This window comes from Pteronotus mesoamericanus, unplaced genomic scaffold (genome assembly GCF_021234165.1).
Source record: "Pteronotus mesoamericanus isolate MK-2021 breed Mesoamerican mustached bat unplaced genomic scaffold, CSHL_Meso_final contig_24, whole genome shotgun sequence".
Classification (NCBI taxonomy): Eukaryota; Metazoa; Chordata; class Mammalia; order Chiroptera; family Mormoopidae; genus Pteronotus; species Pteronotus mesoamericanus.
Genome location: NW_026555100.1, coordinates 5,895,783 through 5,917,161, shown reverse-complemented (window position 1 = coordinate 5,917,161; position 21,379 = coordinate 5,895,783). Strand labels below are relative to the sequence as shown.

Here is a 21,379-nt window from a genome sequence, read left to right as displayed (position 1 = left end):
GATCTGGATTTGAGATGAGAACACTGCTCCCAGTTATTCTTGCATGAAGAAGTTAAATGAGAATAATATGAATTCACTATTATACTTCACAAGTTTGTGCATAACAAATTAGAGTATTCCTAGTCACTTGGGAAAGCCTAAATACATAAATATGAGATCCACAGAATGTTCAGGCTAGAAGTGAACTTACAGAATATCTAGTCCAATTTCCTGGTTAGTGCTAGTCCATGGTAAATATTTACTAGTTCACAAAACTTTTACTGCCCAAAAGACTTTCCTTTATCTACACTTTGTAGCTTTCCTAGTTTCATGGGCATTTTTCACTACATCTTTCTTCTCCTGTCACTGTTACCTTTGTTATATTTCTTCCATAGGGAGGCAGAGGGCCAAATGACATGAGTATTCAGAACAACCAAAATAATTTTTAAAAAGAATGAAAAATTTTTTTGCATAATAGGAAAATGCTGCAGTAAACATCCTTATATATGTCTTCTGGCATTTTTATTAGCAATGTACCTAAATATAAAATTACTAAGTTGTATATATGTATGTGACTACATAATGCCATATTGCGCTTTAGTTATATAAATTTACATTTACTAGCAATTGTGAGAATCCTTACCAATTTTGTTAAATATCAGATAGTTTTTGCCAACCTGATGGGTGTGCACTTCTGTCACATCATTATTTTAAATTGCATTTTCATGATTACTAATGTGGCAGAACTTTTCATACATTTATTGACTTTTACAGTTTCCTCGAGCAAATTGTATAATTTCTACCCTGTGGTCATTTTTTTTTGTGGGGGGAGGTGGGTCAGGAAAGAAAATTTGCCATCTTTTTTCCCCCTTTTAATTGAACTTACTGGGGTGACACTGGTAAACAAAATTATATAGGTTTCAGGTGCACAATTCCACAACACATCATCTGTACACTGCATTGTGTGTCCACAATCCCAAATCAAGTCTCCTCCCATCACCATTTATACCCCAAGTAGCCTCTCTACCTACCCCTCCATCGCACCCTCTGACAATCCCCAAACTGTTGTCCATGTCCATGTTCATGAGTTTTCTCTCTCTCTTTTTCTTTTTTCTCAATCCCACCACCCAGCCCCCACAACCCCACCCATCCAGACAGCTGTCAGCCTGCTATCTATGGATCTGTCTTTATTTTGCTTATTAGTTCATTATGCTCATTAGATTCTACATATGAGTGCAATCATATGGTACTTGTCTTTCTCTAACTGGCTTATTATGCTTATCATAATGCTTTCCATGTCCATCCATGCTGTCGCAAAGGGTAAGATTTCCATTTTAAAAAAATGATCAAATAGCATTCCATTATGTAAATATACCACAGCTTTTTTGTCTACTCATCTACTAGGGGTCCTGTGACCATTTTTCAGTCAGATTATTTGTAGGTTTTTTTCTTATTGTAGCAGCTATTTATATAATCTGGATACTAATCCTTTCTTAGTTATAAATGCTGCAAGTATTTATAATAAAGTCCTTAAGATTTATTTCAGTATCTTTTGTTATACATGAATTTCCAATTTTAAAGTTGTTAATTTACTGATATTTTATTTTTGTTTTGTGCTTTTACAGTCATAAGAGACCCATGCACCCTGAGGACCTGGAGGTATTCTCTATATTTTCTTCTAAATAATCTAAAGTTTTAAGATTTAAGTCTTTAAACAAGCTAGAATGTGTGTGTATGTGTGTGTGTGTGTGATTAGATAAAGAACTAATTTTTTTCATATAGATAGTTACTCCACCACTATTTGTTAAATAGTCCATATGTTCCTCATTTGTAGGGGGCTATAAAGTCTTTTAAAAATAACTTTATTGGGAGGAAATAAAAATGGCAGAGGAGTGAATGAAAGTCATACTGACCTCTTCCCAGGACCAACCTGAAGTTACAACTAAATTGTGGAGAAACCACTTGGAACAAACAACTGAACAATAGTGAGAGAGGAGCCTTATAACCTCAGACAGTCAGAAGAGTAAGCTTTAGCACAATCTAACTGGTAAGGAGTATGGTAGAGACTTAAGAAGACAGTCAGGGCGCCCAAGGGTGGCAGCACAAGAAGGATATTGAAACAACCAGTTGGATCCCCCTGAGAACAGCGGAGTCTAAACCATAAGCGAGGATCTCCAGCCTACAGCACCAAAAAGTACAAAGTACAAAAAGTACAAAGATAAGAACCACCTGCGAAAAGAAGCATGGTGGCTCTCTGCTAGAGACAGGTGGCTCTAGCCTTTTAAGAGCCTTTTAAGAGCTAAAAGAGCCTTTTAAAGGCCCAACGCATAAATTTTTATTTGCAGCTACTTACCCTGGGCTCTGGCAAAAGCAGGGCGGAGTGGGCTAGAGATGCCTGAGGAAAGCCTGGGGAAGGAGGCTTTGAGGGAGAAAACTGAGAGAGTAGCCGGCCAGATCTTGGTGCTGACTCATTCCCCATACAGCAACAGCCTTGTTCAGGCAGACCACTACCCTGAGTGGCAACAATGTGAGAGGATACAGTAGCCACGCCCCAGGAAGGACTTGACCCTGGTTTGATGGTGCTACAGCCTGATAGCTGAGTACAGATTGGCAGCCACAGATAGTAGATCCCTGGCTAAAGGTAGTACAGAGTTGTGTAGAGGGACTTGAAGAGAGACTGGAGATGGAGGCTTTGGGGAGAGAACAGAAAGAGTAGTCAGAGGGATCCCAGTGCTGACTCCTCCCCTGTATGGGAGCAGCCATCTGGCTCAGGCAGAGCACTCCCCTGAGTGGCAGCAGCATGAGAGGACCCAATAACCCCACCCCTAGGAGGGACTCTGCCTTGCCCTGTGGTGTCTCAGCTTGACTGCTGAGTGCAGAGTGGTCCCAGAGTTTTAAGAGAGCAAGAACAGTCGCCACAGAACCTTTAAAGGCCTAGTCTCTGAGAACTCACACACTTCCATCATATTCTACTGATCAAAGTAATTCACAAGCGCAGCTCAGATTCCAGTGGGTGGAGACATGAGGAGATGCTACTTCTTGCTGGTAGGAGTGACAACATCACATTGCAAAAGGTGCTGCAGGGTAACTCAGGACATGGCCCCTCCACCTCAGAGAGTAGATGCCTGCCTAGCCAGATGCCATAGGGATGAGGAAAACAGCTTCTCAAGGCCCCTGTGTCTCAAGACTCCTATGTTTATCACAACCCTGTAAGACTTTCACACACTACCATGGCCCTCTCCCTGCTGACACTGCTCCCACCCTAACCCTGTAAGTAGCACCAAGGTTGCAGGCAGGCCTCACTCACTTTCACACCAATCCACTGCCATTGGTGTACTCCCCTATAATGTAATAAATGGCATGTTCACACTATTGGTCCTCTGGGTGGTTTTTTCAGAATATCACAAACACTTAAGCAGCTCCCTGGCTTGGAGCTCCTGCACATAAAAGCATAATTAAATGGGGGCCATTATTATAAAAATCTATTGAAAGGCCTGTATTAGTTCTTTACTGCTGTGTAACAAATTACCACAAATTTAATGGCTTAAAACAATACTCATTTATCATCGCATAATTTCAACTGGTCAGAAGTCTGACATGGCTTGACTGATTCTCTGCTTAGGGCCTCAAAAGGCCAAAATCAAGGTGTCAGTGGGCTGGATTCTTATCTGGATCTACCTCCAAGCTTATTCAGGTTGTTGGCAGAATTCAGTTTCTTGAACTTGTAGGACAGAGGTCCCCATTTCCTTGCTCCCTGGGAGTATGGAGTGCTTTCAGCTTCCGGAGGCCAACCGCTTTCCTCAGCACGTGGTCCCTTTCCCTCTTTAAGCCAACAGTTGTGCGTTTAATTGTTCTCATTCTTTGAATCTCTCTGACTTCCCTTCACAGCAGTACCTATATTATTAGTACTTGATGAAATAATCTTAAGAGGTCATCTTCAGAATTCTACCTACCATAAGAAATTATCATGATTTACTCTTTGACTAATGAATTAATTACAATCATGTTTTTAAGTTTACAAATGTGTGAGGTTTTTGGCCTATCTTGTAGTTGTTGATTTATAATTTTACTGCAGTGTGATCTACATGTATTTGTTGAATCTGTCTTTATGGTCTAGCATATGAATAATTCATTTGCACTTGAAAAGTATATGTATTCTCTGTTAAAAGCAGAGTTTTATGTTGTTTGAGCTCATCCTTGTTAATTATTCTATTCAAATCTATCAGTTTCTGGGGGAACTGTATTAAAATCTTTCATTTGGACACTTTTAGTTTAAAGATGAAGAAACTGAGGCCCAGCAAGTCTAAGTGACTTGCTCAGGATCCCACAGCTGGTTGTGACAGAGCTGGGGCAAGGATGAGGTATTTCTCATATTGATATCCAGGAAAAGTAAGCCCAGTAATATTTATTTTGTTCATTTCTCTTATAATCATGATAATCATTATTCCCAACTTGATTTTAGACTGATGTGCAAGTTATTTAAGTAAGTTATCTAATTTGGGGACAGTTATTTTCTACAGGTAAAGCAGGTATCACAAACTCCCACAATACCGCCACCTAATTGCCCATATATATTAGGGATAAGCACCCTCAGCCAGCAATTCAACAGGAAGGAACAATTCAGAAAGACTGGTAGGACACTCCTTCACTGGTCATTGACTTTGTTTACATTCTGATATAATATCACTTCCGTTTTTTAAAAATTACTTATTTTTGAAATGAAAACTACATTAATGAGAAATGAACTCAGAAATGAGGTTGTTAGAGATAACTAAATACATTTTAAATAAAAATGCCATGTATTTCCTGTTTAGTATCAGGTAAATAGCTAAACTATCTATCCCAAATTCTGGTCTCACATTTAAAAAAGGGACAATTACAAAGATGTTTCATAGTATCGGGTTCATTTTATAAACAATGGGACTTTTGAGTAAATAGTTTTAGTATATCAGAGGTATCTGTTGGTTCTTTTGTTGGTAATCCCTTATAGCCTACTTTGCCTTTATTTTTATTATTGGACTCCAATATAGCTTTTCTAAGCCATACATTAATCACAAAGGGGGAAATCAGAAAGTGTACATATGGCTCAAGGAGTTTTTTGTAGATCCAGAGCATAACTGGAATGATTATGCAAGTAATGCTTACCATAGCCCCAGGTCTGAGCTCCTGAACGTGAGAACACAGGCAGGTGGGGAGGGGTGCCCGGGAGGAAAGGAGAACGGCTCACGGCCCCAAGTCTAATCTGCTGGCCACTGTACTGTCAGTCACTGCCCTTGCACAGCTCCCACTCAGCGTTCCTAACCCCAACCCTGGGCCAGGCTCTGATCCCCGCAGGGGAGTAGCCCAAAGGTGCTGCAAGGAGCCGAACCCACCCATAACCCTTGGCCAGGAGTCAGCCCTGGCCCCCCCTCTCCTGCTCACCCATGCCCACCAAGCCCCAATGGCTCACTTCCATTTTTATAATCTCCTTTCCAGAAAAACATACTTGAGTGTATACTTTTTATGCACATTTCAAGCAGAGGCTTCCCATACTTGACCCTCCTTCATTTATATAATGGCCCAGTCTGAAGCTGAGCAAACCTCAGCTGTCATGCATTAATGGCCATCCTGCTATCTCTTGCTTTACTTAGTTCCTCATTGCTTTGTTCTAAGAGAGAATTGTGTAAGGATAGTAAACACTCACTTTCAGGCTGACCAGAGCCAGATATGCCCACACTTCAGCATTGTAGTTGTTCAATGCATTGGCTTCAGAGAGAGCATCCCCTGCCTCGGTGATCTCCTCCAGCTTGCCAGAAAGAAGACATGTGAGTTAAGTCAATGCAGTTTTCACGTAAACCAGCTGGAGTCAGCTTAGCTGAAAATATTCTGTCCAAATAACATTGCTGTACATGACCTATACCAATAGCTTTTAACTTTTTTTTTCAGCAACAGAACTCTTTCTTCAAACAAAGTCCTATGTGGCAGCCCAATGTATAAATCAGATAAAAGTAAAACATTTCCGCTTAAAATCCACATAGGGGAATCTGGAGACTTGCTTTTTAGGCTCTCAATATATATACCCTTTTCTTCCTTCTTTCCTCCACAGCAGTCCCAGCACGGCATCCATGAACCATGGAGCTCCAGGTGCCAGGGCTGTAAAACCCGAAGTATTTCCTGTCATGCACGCATCATTCAGTGATTTCCCCATATGCAGCGGGCTATCAGATACATTTGTAGTTTTTTCCTTTAAATTCTGCATCCCTGTCTTAAGGTAAAATTCCTACTATCCTCTCAAAATACTATCATTCAGAAAGCTCCCTTCCCCCTAAAATTAGTTATTAACAATTCAATCTTGAGCAATCAATACAATATGCAGTGACTCTAGGGTGCTTCCTGAGCTCTGGTTATGTGGATATCATTGCTGCTTTCTGAAACTGTGAGTTTGCTTTGTAAAATCTCCAAAAGGCAACCTAAGAAAAAAAATAATAAAGCACTTCTTTCCCCAATAAAGTAGCTCTTCATTTTTTCTACTTTAGAAAATAATGGATTTCTAGGCCCAAGACAATATGAAGAATGACTTTTCAGCAAAGCCCATATCTTGACCTACACTTTAAATGTCTTGAGATATTGATTCATTATTCAATCAGTATATATGTGCTAAGGATTCTTTGTCAGGTAATACGATAGATACTGGGGAGAAAAAGAGAAAATAAAAGTCCTGTCCTCAAAGAGTTCACTGACAGATATGTTAAGAAAGAAAAGGGGAAAAAAACACATAAATGGTTCCAATACAAAATAAACATTTCTATAACAAAAGTGTGTGTGTGTGTGTGTGTGTGTGTGTGTAGAGAGAGAGAGAGAGAGTCTAGTGTAGGGACAAAGGAAAATAGTAATAATTCTAACCTGAGATTAAAGAGCACTTTGAGAAGAAACATTGCTGAAGTAAATCTTGAAAGATAAATAGGAGTTTGTTAGCTGTACAACGTGAAGAAAGGCATTCCAGGTAAAAGGGGTATTGTATATAAATGAATAAAGTAGCATGGCATGCTCAGAAAACTCTTAAGTATGCCTATGTGGCTGGGGAGAGGGAGGGAGGGAGGGAATGTGGGATAGGGAGAGGGGGGGAGAGAGAGAGAGAGGGAGAAAGAGAAAGAAAGAGAGAGAAAAGACCAAAGAGTTTGGCAGAGACTAGATCATATGTAGGGTAGGGAAAAAGCAGGTTTACAGTTGTTCATATGGAAAATAATACAATAATTGCAAGAATAAACTATTTCACATACTCACAATTATACACCTACTTTTGCCCCACCCTGTATGTTTATTCAAGGAATCTGAATTTTATTGTGAAACAAGGGGAAGCCATTAAATGGTTTAAGTAGGGGAATAACATGATATTTCTATATTTTAAAGACCTCTGTGATAACAATATGGGAGATGAATTGAGGGCAGACTGGAAAGTACCCTAGCAGATAAAGGAGGGATGAGGCTTGAATTAGAGCAGTAAAAATAGGTATGAAGAGGAGACAATAGACTTAACAGATGTTTAAGAGACCAAGTTAATAGGCTATTTCATGGCTATATTAAAACGAATAGAAGTAGACTAGGACAGCTTCTTGGTTTTTTGCATGGTCGACTGGGTTTATTATAGTCACATTCACCAACACAGGGAATATAGGAGAAGGTATATGTTTAAGGAATGTGAGAATTGTTCAGAGATAAATTGGATTATATTTTGGATATGTATATTTTGAGATGTCTAGGAAACCATCAATGGAGCTGTCCATTATACTGTTAGAAATAAGGGCCAGAAGTTGAAAAGTGTTATGAACTGAAGGTTTAGGATTCATAAGGGTGCAAGTGGCAGCTAAGAACACTGCAGTAGATCCAACAATTATGGTGGGTAAAAGACTGGAAGCCAGTGAAAAAGGCTGAAAATGAGACATCAGAGAGAAAAGCAGAGAAACACTGTGAATGCAGTACTGTGAAAGTCAAGGGAAGAGAAGGCTTCAACAGGAAGTAGTCAACAGGGTTAAGTGCCATAAAGACTTCATCTAAGTGTCTATTGCATTTGGCAATTAGTAATTAGTAATTCTGTCAGATAAGTTTCAGCAAAGTGGTAATGGGTATACACCTAACTGCAATGATGTGAAGGATAAATGGAACCTGGGAAATGAACAGATAATTCACAAGTGAAGAAATATGTGTATCACATGATTTCAACCTCCTTACTGATAAAAATGCAAAACAGTTACTTATTGATCTTCTAGTCACAATGATAGAGTAAGTAATGCTGTGCATACCTCCTCCCACAACCACATCAAAATTACAACTGAACTACAGAACAATCACCATTGAGAATCACCTGAAGTCTAGCTAAAAGTAGTCCTATAACTAAGGGTGTATCAAAGAAGACACATCAAGACTGGTGGGAGGGGTGGAGATGCAGACCGGGCTGGTCCCCTACCCATGTGTGGCAGTTAAAAATGGGAAGGGATATCTCCTGTAGAGGTCTTCCCTGAAGAGCAAAATATCCAACCCCATGTCAAGCTCCCCAGCCCAAGGTCCCAGTGAAGGCAAGAGAAGTCCCCATAACTTCTGGCTGTGAATACCAGCAGCGATTGTGGCTGAGTGAGACTGAGTGCTTCTAAAGTCCCAGGTATTCCTCTTAAAGGGCCAATGCATGAACCTAGGCTTGATAACTCTGAGCTCCAGCACTGGGGTAGTAGCTTTAAAGGCACCAGGAACATATAGGGAGGGACTCTCTGGCTTCAGAGCAAGGGCTGGAGGGGCAGATTTCTCCCATACAGAAGTGCTGGCAGAGACCATTGTTCCTTTGTTGAGCCCTCCCCTGACCCTGTCTGCATGCACAGGTGGGCACCATATCTGAGTCTCCATAAATCTAGCTAAAAGGCTTCACAACTACCCTGGTGATTTCCTAAGACCTCCACCCAACCCACTTTTCAGCTCACTCAAACCTCTCCCAGGGACTTTTCTATACAAATGGCATGTCTTGGCTCATGCTGTAGACATTCCTAAAATCTCTCAAACGTTTGCAAACCCCAAACAAGCAGCATCTGGCCTCAGCAGCCAGCCTCAGGTCACAGCTTAGTATCTCCCAAGGTACTTCAAAGCCCGGCACAAGAGGCAACCATTTACAGATCAATTTGTAGCTCACACTAAGAGGCCCTGGGCCAGACACAGGCAGCAGCTGAACTTGGCCTGCACCAGAGCCCTTCCCAAGAGGCTCCAGAACCAACACATCTGGTGGCCAGATTCAGACCACAACAGAGCACAAACGAACCACCTTCACAAATGGCACACCAAAACGGCAGACTTAGCAGGCACAAAATCCTCACTAAATCAAATCCTGCTCTGTAGGGTCAGCCACTGCACAAAAGCTCCTCCACTGTAGTCACAGAGAGTCCTCAAACCAATCAGCCTGAGGGTCAATCCTCATATTGATGTGACAACAACAATCAAATATCAACTATAGTAACAGGGCACAAACAACCCACACAAGGGACACACCTGGGGCACTTGCTTAGGTAACCAGGGAGACTGTACTATCAGATCCTAACAACATAAGACCACTTTACCAAGACCAGGAGATGTACCAGCTACTGCACAGAAACAAACAGTGAGATAGCCAAAATGAGAACAAGCAATCTATCAGATGCAGAGTTCAAAACACTGCTTATAAGGATGCTCAATGATACCATCGAGAACTTCAACAAAGAGATAGGAAACAGAAATTGAGATAGAAGCCATAAAAAAGAACTAGTCAGAAATGAAGACTACAATAACTGAAATGAAGACTACACTAAAGGGAATCAATAGTAGAGTGGGCAAACCAGAGGATAGAATCAGTGATCTGGAAAGTAAAGTATCAGAAAACACCCAGTAAAAACAGCAAAAAGAAAAAATAACTTAAAAAATGGGGTTAGAATCTAATGAACAAAATAAACAAACAAAATAGAAACAGACTCACAGATACAAAGAACAGACTGACAGCTATCAGAGGTGAGGGGTGAAATAGGTGAAGAGCTTAAGCAAAAAGAAAAAAAAAAAAGAAGAACAACAACAAAACCTCATAGACACAGACAATGGCAGGGGAAAGTGGGGTGGGGGAAGGTAGAAGAGAGTAAAGGGGGAGATAAACAGCAACAGAAGAAGACTTGACTTTGGGGGGTGAACACACTACAACATACAGATGATGTATTATAGAATTGTACACTTGAAACCTATATAATTTTATGAAACAATGTCACCCCAATAAATTCAAAGCATTTTTAAAAAAGAAAAAAAGAAACAAAAAAATGAGGATAGTTTAAGTGGTCTCTGAAACAACATCAAGCATACCAACATTTGCATCATAGGAGTACGAGAAGGAGAAGAGAGAGATCAAGGAATTAAAAACCTATTTTAAGAAATAGTGATGGAAAACGTAACTAACCTAGAGAAGGAAATAGATCTGTAAGTCCAGGAAGCACAGAGAATCCCAAACAAGATGAACCCAAAGAGGCCCATACCAACACACATAATAATTAAGATGCTAAAGACAGACAAAGAGAGAATCTTAAAAGGAGCAAGAGAAAAGCAGTTGGATACCTACAAAGGAGTTCCCATAAAACTGTCAGCTGATTGCTCAACAAACACTTTGCAGGCCAGAAGGGACTGCCATGGAATATTCAAAGTCATGAAAAGAGCAAAAGTTATTTAAAATCAAAGGACAGATGAAGAACAAGGAAAAAGCTAAAGGAATTCATCACCACCAAACCAGTATGACACAAAATATTAAAGGAACTTATTTAAGAAGAAAAACAAAGTTTAAAAATATGAATAACAAAATGGCAATAACTATATACCTATCAACAATTATTTTTTAAAAATGTAAGTGGATTAAATGCTTTAATAAAAAGACATGGTGGCTGAATGGGTAAGAAAACAAGACCCTCCTATCTGCTGTCTACAAGAGAACTTAGTTCAACTCAAAAGACATACAGAGGCCAACAGCGAAGGGATGGAAAATGATATTTTATTAAAATGAAAACAAAAAAGAAAAGCTGGGGTAGCGATACTTATACCATGCAAAATAAACTTTAAAACAAAGGCTATAACAAGAGACAAAGAAGGAACCACTAATTCTACTTCCGGGCATTTTATTTTAATTTTTTAAAAAGATTTATTTATAGCAAGGACTCATGGACAAAACCAAAGGGGAAGAGCTGAGGGAGGGAAAGAGGGAGGGGGCAAAGGAAAGTGGTGGGGGGTAGGCAGAGACAAATGTATTTGAAAAAATAAATTAAAAAAATTAAAAAAAATTTATTTGTTTGTTTTTAGAGAAAGGTGAAGGGAGGGAGAAAGTGAGGGAGAGAAGCTTCAATGTGTGGTTGCCTCTCACATGCCCCCAGCCAGGGACCAGGCCCACAACCCAGACATGTGCCCTGACTGGGAATCCTACCAGTGACCCTTTGTTTTATAGGCTAGCACTCAATCCACTGGGCCACACCAGCCAGAGCTACTTCTGGGCATTTATTCAAAGAAACTCAAAACACTAATTTGAAAGAATATATGCATATATATTCTTTGCAGCATTATTTATAATAGCCAGGATGTGAAAGCAACCTAAATATCCATCAATAGATGAATGGATAAAGAAGAATTGGTACATACATACAATGAAATATTACTCAGCCATAAAAAAGAATGAAACCTTGGCATCTGGGACAACATGAATGTATCAAGAAGGTATTATGCTAAGTGAATAAACCAGACAGAGAAATATAGACACCATATGAATTAACTCTTATGTGTCATCTAAAAAACAAAATAAATGAGCCCTGACTGATGTGGTTCAGTGAATTGAGTGCCAGCCTGTGAACCAAAGGGTTGCTGGTTTGATTCTCAGTCGGGGCACATGGTTGGCACTCATAGATATAGAGAACATTTTTATGGTTGCCAGATGGGAGGGGGCAGGGAATGGGTGAAAAGGGGAAAGGGATTTTAAAAGTACAAATTGGTAGTTACAAAATAGTCATGGGGATAAAAGTGTAGCATAGGGAGCACAATCAATAATATTGTAACAACTATGTATAGTGTCAGATGGATACTAGATTCATTGGAGTGACCTCGTCATAAATTATGTAAATGTCTAATAACTATGTTGTACACCTGAAACTAATATAAAATATTGTTTGTTAACTGTAATTGAAAAATAAAAACATTTTAAAAAGATATGTATAAAACACATATAGAAAAATTTTAAAAGATACCTATCAACCTGGCAAATGATAATGCTCTTTATTGATGAGGTAACAGTAAAATGACTCATAACCTTCGGGAGAAGCATAAGTCAGTATACACCTTCTCTAGAGGCCAACATGGCACTACAATTTAAATACTTTAACATTTTCTACATTCTCTTAGAACGTATCCTGAGGAAATAATGAAAATTAAACAGAGATATTAATGTCCAACAATGTTTATTTTAGCTTTATTAATAAATAGTATAATTGTAGAAACTAACAACATGTCCAATAATAAGTGATTGGTAAAATACATTATGGTATATCCATACATTAGTATAGTTTAACTAAAACATTGATGGGGGCCAGAGATTAACTGGACATTTTAACAGTAGGACTTAAATGAAGTTTTTATTCTTCTCTCTTTTTTTTTCTAGTTTATAGCTCAACAAAACTATTTTTAACACTGTTCAAAACAAATAGATACATGACTTCTCTGAATAGTTTCTTGTGCTTTCAACAGTATTACCAGGTTTCTAACAGCTACAAATGTTTTACATCCTTTCTGGGAAAGTGGAGCAGAGGACACATGGCTTATGTGTTAGTGATCGTATGCCCTGATTGGCCTGGACAGTATCTGTGTCCCACTGTAATTATTAATAGCACTCTTTTCATTCTCAGAAGCATCTTGGTTTGTATGATAAATTACATGATCACCTTGTTTCAGCAGTAAGTATATATTTACAATTGCTTTCATATATGTATGGAGAGAGACTGGAGAAAAATGTACTCAGATGTTAACAGTGGTCATCACCGAGTGGTGAGATTATGGATACTTTTATGTTTCCTTCATATTTTGCATCTTACACATTTTCTATCATGAACATATATTTTCTTTATGGTTTAAAAGCAGCAATGAAGAAAAGGAGACAAGAAATGTAGACAACTCTTTTGGTTCAAAGGTTAACAAACCGGACGGTTGTCATTATCATTGTTGTTTAATAAGGAGGGGGAAAGTAGGGGTAAAGAGCTGACTGAGAAGGAAAGTTAAAATTTTTAAATCATGGAGAGAGAAAAAATTAAGAGAATAAGGCATTGGGAGAAAAAAGAGATGGATAGAATCAAGAATATATGTGAAAAAAATTAGACAAGAACAGCAGGATGCATGCCTCTTTCAAAGGATAGAGGAAAGGGAGGGTAACCAGGGAGTTTTCAGGGGCGGTAGAACAAAAGGTCTACCAGAAGCTGTTGCAGCTCCTCCTGAATATAAAGAGGCCATAGAGCTTAATAAATATCAATCAATTTCTTTAATTTAATTGAGCACATTTTCATATCCCATATCATTTTTTCATTTACAGATAGCATTTTAAAATTTTGAGCTTCTGTATCAAATAACAGGAAATTTTTTATGATGTGTCTTCCTGGTTCGGGTTTTGGCAGGAGTTTTAAAGAACGTTTTATCTTTCTACTTCAGATTCAACTTCAGTTTACTAAACAACTTGGAAGAGCAATTTCTCATTAGAGAAAACTGCCCTGGTTGCTATTTCACTGTCATCCCAAACTGCCAGGGTGCTTGGAAGATCCAGGAACCAACGTCAGCTGTACGCACAGGCTAGTGTCAAGCCCTTGTCCTCTTACCCGATAACAGGCAATTCCCAGGCCTAGCCAAGTAAGGCATGAAGGTGATCTCTTACAGGCTTGCAGGTAGGTTTTCTTTGCTTTTTCATACTGTAAGAAAAAAAAAACACACCACTAAGACATTGTTCTTTCGGAGGCTCCAAACACTGTGTTACTAAGATAATCATGGCACTTCTGCAGTTGCATTCCAGATCAACTTAAGGTGAGTTCTTGAATTATGTGCTTTTCTTAAAACTTAATTGGGGGGGGGAGTTTTAGATTTACAGAAAAATTGAGAGTAAAGTTCAAAGATTTCCCATATACCTCCTGCCCCCACACATGCATAGCCTCCCCCGCCAGAGGGGTACATTTGTTATAACTGATAAATCAACACCGACAGTCCATCACCATCCAAAGTCCAGAGTCTATGGCTTTGAACAAATGTGTAATGACAGGTGTTCTTCACCAGAGCAATTTTCCTGCCCTAAAAATTCTCTGTTCTCCACCTATTCATCACTCCCTTTCACCAACCCCAGGAAACCACGGATCTTTTTACTGTCTCCATAGTTTTGCCTTTTTTCAGAATGTTATACAGCTAGAATCATGCAGTATGTAGACCTCTCAGATTGGCTTCTTTCACTTAGTAGTATGTATTTAAGGTTCCTTTGTATGTTTTCATGGCCCGATAGCTTATTTCCTTTTAGCTCAGAGTAATATTCCATTGCCTGGATATACCACAAACTATCTATCCATTCACCTACTGAAGGACATTCTTGGTTACTTCAAGTTTTGGCCATTATGAATCAAGCCACTATAAATCTGTGTGTGGACATTTTTGTGTGGCTCTAAGTTCTCAGTTCCTTTGAGTAAATGTTAAGGAGCACAATCACTGCATGGAATGGTACAAATAATTTTAGTTCTGTAAGATATCACCAAACTGTCATCCAAAGTGGCTCTACCATTTTGCGTTCCCACTAGCAATAAATAAGAGTTCCTGTTGTTCCGCATCCTTATAAGTACTTGATATTGTCAGTGTTCTAGAGTTTGGCCACATTTTGATGTATAGTGGTATCTCATTGTTGTTCTAATTTGTATTTCCATGATGGCATATCATGTGGAGAATCTTTTCATACATTTATTTGCCATTTATATATCTTCTTTGGTGAGGTATCAGTTAAAGTGTTTGACTCATTTTAAAATCAGACTGTTTTCTTATTGTCGAGTTTCAAGAGTTCTTTGTATATTTTGGTAACAGTTTTTTAAAAATTATATATTTTCTTGATTATGCTACTACAGTTGTCCCATTTTTATTTTCTCCTCTTTATTCCCCTCCACTGCCCCTCACCCCAGCATTCCCTCCCTGCTTAGTTCATGTCCATGGGTCGTACATAAAAGTTTTTTGCCTTCCCTATTTCCTATACTATTCTTAACCTCCCCCTGTCCATTTTGTACCCACTATTATGCTGCTTATTCCCGGTACCTTTTCCCCCATTCTTCCCCTTCCACCTTCCCTCTGATCTCCATTTCTGCGATTCTGTTCCTGTTCTAGTTGTTTGCTTAGTTTATTTGTGTTTATTTCTTTTTTCAGTTGTTAATGGTTGTGAGTTTGTTGTCATTTTACTGTTTATAGTTTTGATCTTTTTATTAGATAAGTCCCTTTAACATTTCATATAATAAGAGCTTGGTGATGATGAACTCATTTATCTTTACCTCATCTGGGAAGCACTTTATCTGCCCTTCCATTCTAAATGATAGATTTCTTGGATAGAGTAATCTTGGATGCAGGTCCACGTCTTTCATGACTTTGAATGCTTCTTGCCACTCCCTTCTTGCCTGAATGGTTTCTTTTGAAAAATTGGTTGATACTCTTACGGAAACTCCTTTGGAGGTAACTGTTTCCTTTTCTCTTGCTGCTTTTAAGATTCTCTCCTTATCTTTAATCTTGGGTAATGTAAATAGCATGTACCTTGGTGTGTGCTTCCTTCAGTCCAACTTCTTTGGGACTCTCTGAGCTTCCTGGATCTTCTGGAAGCCTGTTTCCTTCACCAGATTGGAGAAGTTCTCCATTATTTTTTCAAATAAGTTTTCAATTTCTTGCTCTTCCTCTTCTCCTTCTGGCACCCCTATGATTCGGATGTTGGAATGTTTAAAGTTGTCCCAGAGGTTCCTAAGCCTCTCCTCATTTTTTCTGAATTCTTGTTTCTTCATACCTGCTCTGGTTGAATGCTTATCTCTTCCTTCTGCTCCAAATTGTTGATTTGAGTCCCGGTTTCTTTCCCTTTATTGGTGGTTCCCTGTATATTTTTATTTATTTCACTTTGCAGAGGTTTCACTTTTTCCTCCATTTTGCAACCGTACTCAACCAATTCTGTGAGTATCCTGATTACCAGTGTTTTGAACTGTGCATCTGATAGGTTGGCTACCTGTTCATCACTTAGTTCTATTTTTGGAGCTTTGATCTGTTCTTTCATTTGGGCCATATTTCTTTGTCTCAGCATGCCTGTTACATTGGGAGGGGCAGAGTCTTAAGTATTCCCCAGGGTGGGACAACCCAGGTCGCTGTGTTATGACGCTGTGTGTGGGCCTGGGGGTGGTCAGAGAGGGAACAAGGCCACTTGATCAGCTCTTGGCCAGCTTTCAGTCACTTCCCTTGCTACCCACAAGAAAATGGGACCCTTATGGTACTGATTCCCAGGTCGGTGGGTTTGTGTACATTCTAGGACCACATGGGTCTCTCCATTGGACTCTCCTGTGAGGCTGGGAGTTTCTCCTGTGGCCACAACCCCCACAGGGTTTTACCTCCAGAGGTTTTGAGGCTTTTCCTGCACCAGAACCCTGGATTGTGTGTTCTGTCTCACTCTCCAGCTGTTCTTCCCAGTCTCTGCATGCAAATGTGGGACTGCCCAAACCACCAGCTGGCTCTTCACCCATCCAGGCCTCCAGCTGCCACCTTGAGAAATGCCCTCTCTTCCCTGGCTGCCCATGTCTATACCTCCTTCTGGCTTGGATGTTTCTTCTTTAACTCCTTGGTTGTCAAACTTCCATGCAGTTTGATTTTCTGGCAGTTCTGGTTATTTTTTGTTTTTAAATTTGTTGTCCTTCTTTTGGTTGTGCGAGGAGGCAAAGTGTATCTACCTATACCTCCACTGTGGCCAAAAGTTCTAATTGCCAGATAACAGTCCTTTATCAGATATGTATTTTGCAAGTATTTTCTCACAGTTTGTGGTTTGTCTTCTTATTCTCTTTACATTGTCTTTTGCAGAACATAAGATTTTCATTTAAATTAAGTCTAATATTAATTCTTTCTTTCATGGATCATGGCTTTGTTGTCAGCACCATTCCCAATGTCATATAGGTTTTCTTCTATATTATCTTCTAGGAGTTTTATAGTTTTGCATATTACATTTAATGCTATGATCCATTTTAAGTTAATTTTTTAAAGTGTAAGGTCTGTGTCTAGATTCCTTTTTTTTTTTTTTTTTTGCATATGGATGTCCAGTTGTTCCACCACCATTCATTGAAAAGATTTTCTTTGCTCCACTGTATTGCCTTTGCTCCTTTGTCAAAGATCAGTTGACTATATTCATGTGGGTCTATTTCTGGGCTCTCTATTCTATTCCATTGATCTATTTGCCTATTATTTCACCCATACCACATTGTCTTGATTACTGTTGTAGTTTATAGTGAGTCTTGTAGTTGCATAGGGGGTCAGTCCTCCACTTTTTTTCTTCTTTCAATATTGTGTTGGCAATTCTGGACTTGAATTATATTTTATGTCTATTTTCAGGAAGCTATTGCAAGAAGACTTGTGAGAGGAGAAGGTCAGAATAAATTAAAGGGAAGATTTTGATGTGAAAGCAGTTCCAAAGACATTTATAGTCTCTTTAAGAGTTAAGGCAAAGGATTACACAAAATGTTCTAGGTGATCACAGTGATTATTTGAATTCCACCTAGACTTTACAGATTACCTCTTTTCACTTAAAAGTGACATCATGTGGTAGGGTGACATACAGATCATGTGAACTAAGGAATATACTTGATAGAAACTCATTATGCTGAGAGTCTGTTCCCTTGTAAAACACCTTAGAAGCCTTCAGGAGCACAGGAGACATTTAGGAAAACTAAAACTAAAAAAAATAAAAAGTAGTAAGCCTCAAAGGACTACTTCTTGTCTTGTATCTTCCATGTGAGAGATGAAACTATAGCTGAGCCACAGCAAATAGCCTCTGAACACTTTGCCTAGTGACTGCATAAGTCAGCAGCTCTGTGAAGATGAAGTTTGCACTGACATTGGAAAGCTTTTTATTATTTACTTCACTGTAATTTTTCTCTTTCAATCCTATGTGAGCTTTCCTACTTAAATTATAAGACATCATAACTTCTTGTTGCCATTGTTTTATTTTAAATATAAAGAAAACTAGGTGTTCCGGGAGGTGGGGCAAGGAACAAAGTCAAAACAAGAGCACGGAATCAAAAGGCCTTTGGGAGAATGTTGATAATTGTTGAAGTGAGATGATAGGTCCATGCTGGTTCATCTTTCTATTCTGTTTACTTTATGTGTATTTGAAATTTTCCATAAGAGAAAGTTTCCATTAGAAAGCTTTGGGACATTTCCTAAAATATGGAGAGGAATTGCTAAAGAGTCAGGTCAGAGTGCCCTGTGAAATGGGGTTAGCCTCAGCTGAATTAAATATAATCTTTTGTGTTCAGGAGGAAGTTTGGAGAATTTATTTTGAAATCCATGACACATTCCATTAGTTAGGGCAAGCTAAGGATATTCCTACTACTGTTAATAAAGAAAATTAGCTAAAATTGTATATAAAATAAAATTTATTGAGTTCTTAATAAATTTTTAGTATAATAATGCTTAAAACCACAGACTGGTATGATGTGGCCTGTATTTAAATCCTATTTCTATTAATTACTGGTTATCATATGTTGGGCCAGTCACTTTTTCTTTTGATATAAAAGTGCCAGTACCATATTACTATTTTTAATCCACATGGATTTTAATACTTGACTATAGTCAGAGTCCAGACCATGACCTGATTTACATGGTTACTCCCCATCCTCTATCCCGTACCTCTTTCTCTTCCAGATAGATATGCCCCAGTCGCAGGTAGACAAAGTGCATCTCAGAAGCATCCACTACAAAACTAACAGTTCTCTCATAGCATGCCTTGGCCTCAGCATGATTTCCACTCAGAAAATAGACATGGCCCTTCAAACTCCAGACATTAGGGTTCTAAAAAAAGTGAAGAACAAGTAGTACCTGGGATGAGGTGGTATTTTAAAGCACACTAATGAGCTTTGTTTAACATTTAAATTTAGATTGTCTCCTCTCTTTTTCTAATAGCACTCCATTAAAAAGAGGTCTGTCCTCTCATTTCTTTCTTGCATTCTTGCATTTTTGCCTTTGGGGTAAATATTAAGAAAAACATTGAAGGATAACAATGACAGTGTTCACAATGAGAAAAACAGAAGTCCAGAAAATTTGAAATAGATTAACTATCTGCTAAAGAACTATCCTTGTCTTTTTTTCTGCCCTCTGCAAAACTTATGATTGCTTAAGAGCAACAAATGGAAGGAAATAGACAGATGAGTTAACTGAAAACTGATACCCCCCACTTCTGGTAACCAGAAATCTGTCTGAGATATGACATTACCACCTTTAAGAAAGCCTGCTCACCCCTTCTCCAAACTAAACTCAAGAGGCTTTAGCAGAAGTTGTTACCAGATAGTCCATCTGGGCTGCTTGTTGAAGGTGTTCCTCTGCCTTAGCATAGTCCTTCTTGAGAAGGTGTATCTGAGCCAGCACCAAGTAATACTCACAACTGGGGCCTCCTGGAGAGCGTAACAGCTCATGTGCAAGCACTCTGTGCACATACTGCAAGGAAAAACCAGATTATAAGAAACGCATAAATGGCTGCACTGTGTCAGTTCCATGGCCCTTATGGTCGAAGATTCTGTTTCTGATAATAAATACATGCTATAGAATGAAGTGATTATCAACTTCAAAAGGCTAGAGGTGAATTATAAGCGTTCGGCACATCGTGGAGCCATTACCAGTTATTAACTTAGTCACCAAATGTAGACTTTTCCAAGTGAGTAATTGGCACTATTACACAATGCTGGTCTTGCTGGTCATCATACTAAATACATTTTAATCTGTATTTGTTATGCAGCAGATAGGCACTTTATTTACATTTTCACATGAGGTAACATTTTTAGGCAGCTGTAATAGTAAGGAAACTTAAAGTAAGGCAAAAACCTCTTCCTAAAATTCTAGACTCAAGATCTTGGGAACAGTGCATCTGTTTCTGACATACTCTCAAACATTTGTTATGTTCATCAGTTTTATACTTAAAGCTCTTTTTTATTTTTAATACTATACAAGGTCTGCAAATTTGATGAAGTCACATATACTTGCTCATTGAAGTAAGAACCCTTCTTTTCTTTCCCCTCTGTTCCTATCTCAGCCTATAATCTAGAAACTTCCACTGACACTTACACCTTCTTAGGAAATACTGGGGGAGGCTCTGCAGCTGTTCCCTGCATTCTGGCTCTTTGACATGGTGGCAGGGAGACAGAGAGCCTGTTTCTCTCTTGGGAAAGTTTAATGTGGTCCCCTCCCACCCAGTTCCTCATTCTTGCCCTTTCTTGAGCTTTTACACACCAAGTGGAGCATGCACATTGCAAGATCAAGTTGGCCCTGCTCTCTCTCCTAATGCTTGCTTCATGGATATATTTCTTATTTTCCATGTGGTAGACAGACTTCCTAGGATGCTCTTCTCTGGGAGGAGGCTGCCATTCTCCAGCTGTTACACCTGTGACAGTATGGGTAAGTCCAATCTGGAAACAGTCACATCTCCAGCCCCATTTTACCAATAAAAAAATTAATATTTTTATCCCCCTCTTAGCACTGTGTATCTGTTCCAATTGGTTCAGAACCTGAAAGGGAAGAAGGGTATGATTAGGCTCCTATAAACCCTCAACACTCACATAATATGAGTTCCCATAATAAAGTGACATTTGTTTACATAAGACTCAGTCTGAATTTACTCTGCTGATATTCTACAGGGAGCAGACTTGCATTCCATATCAGACTTGCATTCTGATGCATTCTATAGAGAGTGGTTCATACTTGGATGATCATCCCATTGGATTTACAGTGTGCTCTCAAAAGCTTATTTGATTTCTGTGTCAAACACACTTAAGCTTGAAAAGATACCATTACAAATAGAATAAGTAGTTCGTTAAAATTTTTCCAATAACTTGCTCTTTTCCAAATAATCTGACCTGCATAGCTTTGACTTTCATCAAAAAACGTATGGTCTCCATAAAGATGGTGGTAGGAGTTTGGGAAACACCCTGAGGGGTAAGATGCAGAAAAGTCGATGAATCTCGACATTTTGATGTTTCTGAAAATACATTAAAAGAATAGACAATTAGATGTAAAGGAAAAAACATATGAAGCTCAGATACACTAATGTGGCAGGGAGAGTATTCTAATCTAACATATGGTAGATTATAATCTGGAAAGCAATATGTTGTTCCAT

The 21,379-nt window shown here is 38.9% G+C and overlaps 1 protein-coding gene across 1 annotated transcript in view; it reads right to left on the bottom strand.

Annotated features, from left to right (window-relative positions):
• Positions 1–21,379, bottom strand: part of CFAP70 (cilia and flagella associated protein 70) — a 107,205-nt gene that overhangs the window by 4,257 nt on the left and 81,569 nt on the right. Inside the window, 5 exon segments of the mRNA XM_054572412.1 lie at positions 5,663–5,764; positions 13,842–13,931; positions 18,904–19,065; positions 19,555–19,707; positions 21,120–21,241. Coding sequence (XP_054428387.1) covers positions 5,663–5,764; positions 13,842–13,931; positions 18,904–19,065; positions 19,555–19,707; positions 21,120–21,241 — 629 coding nt within the window.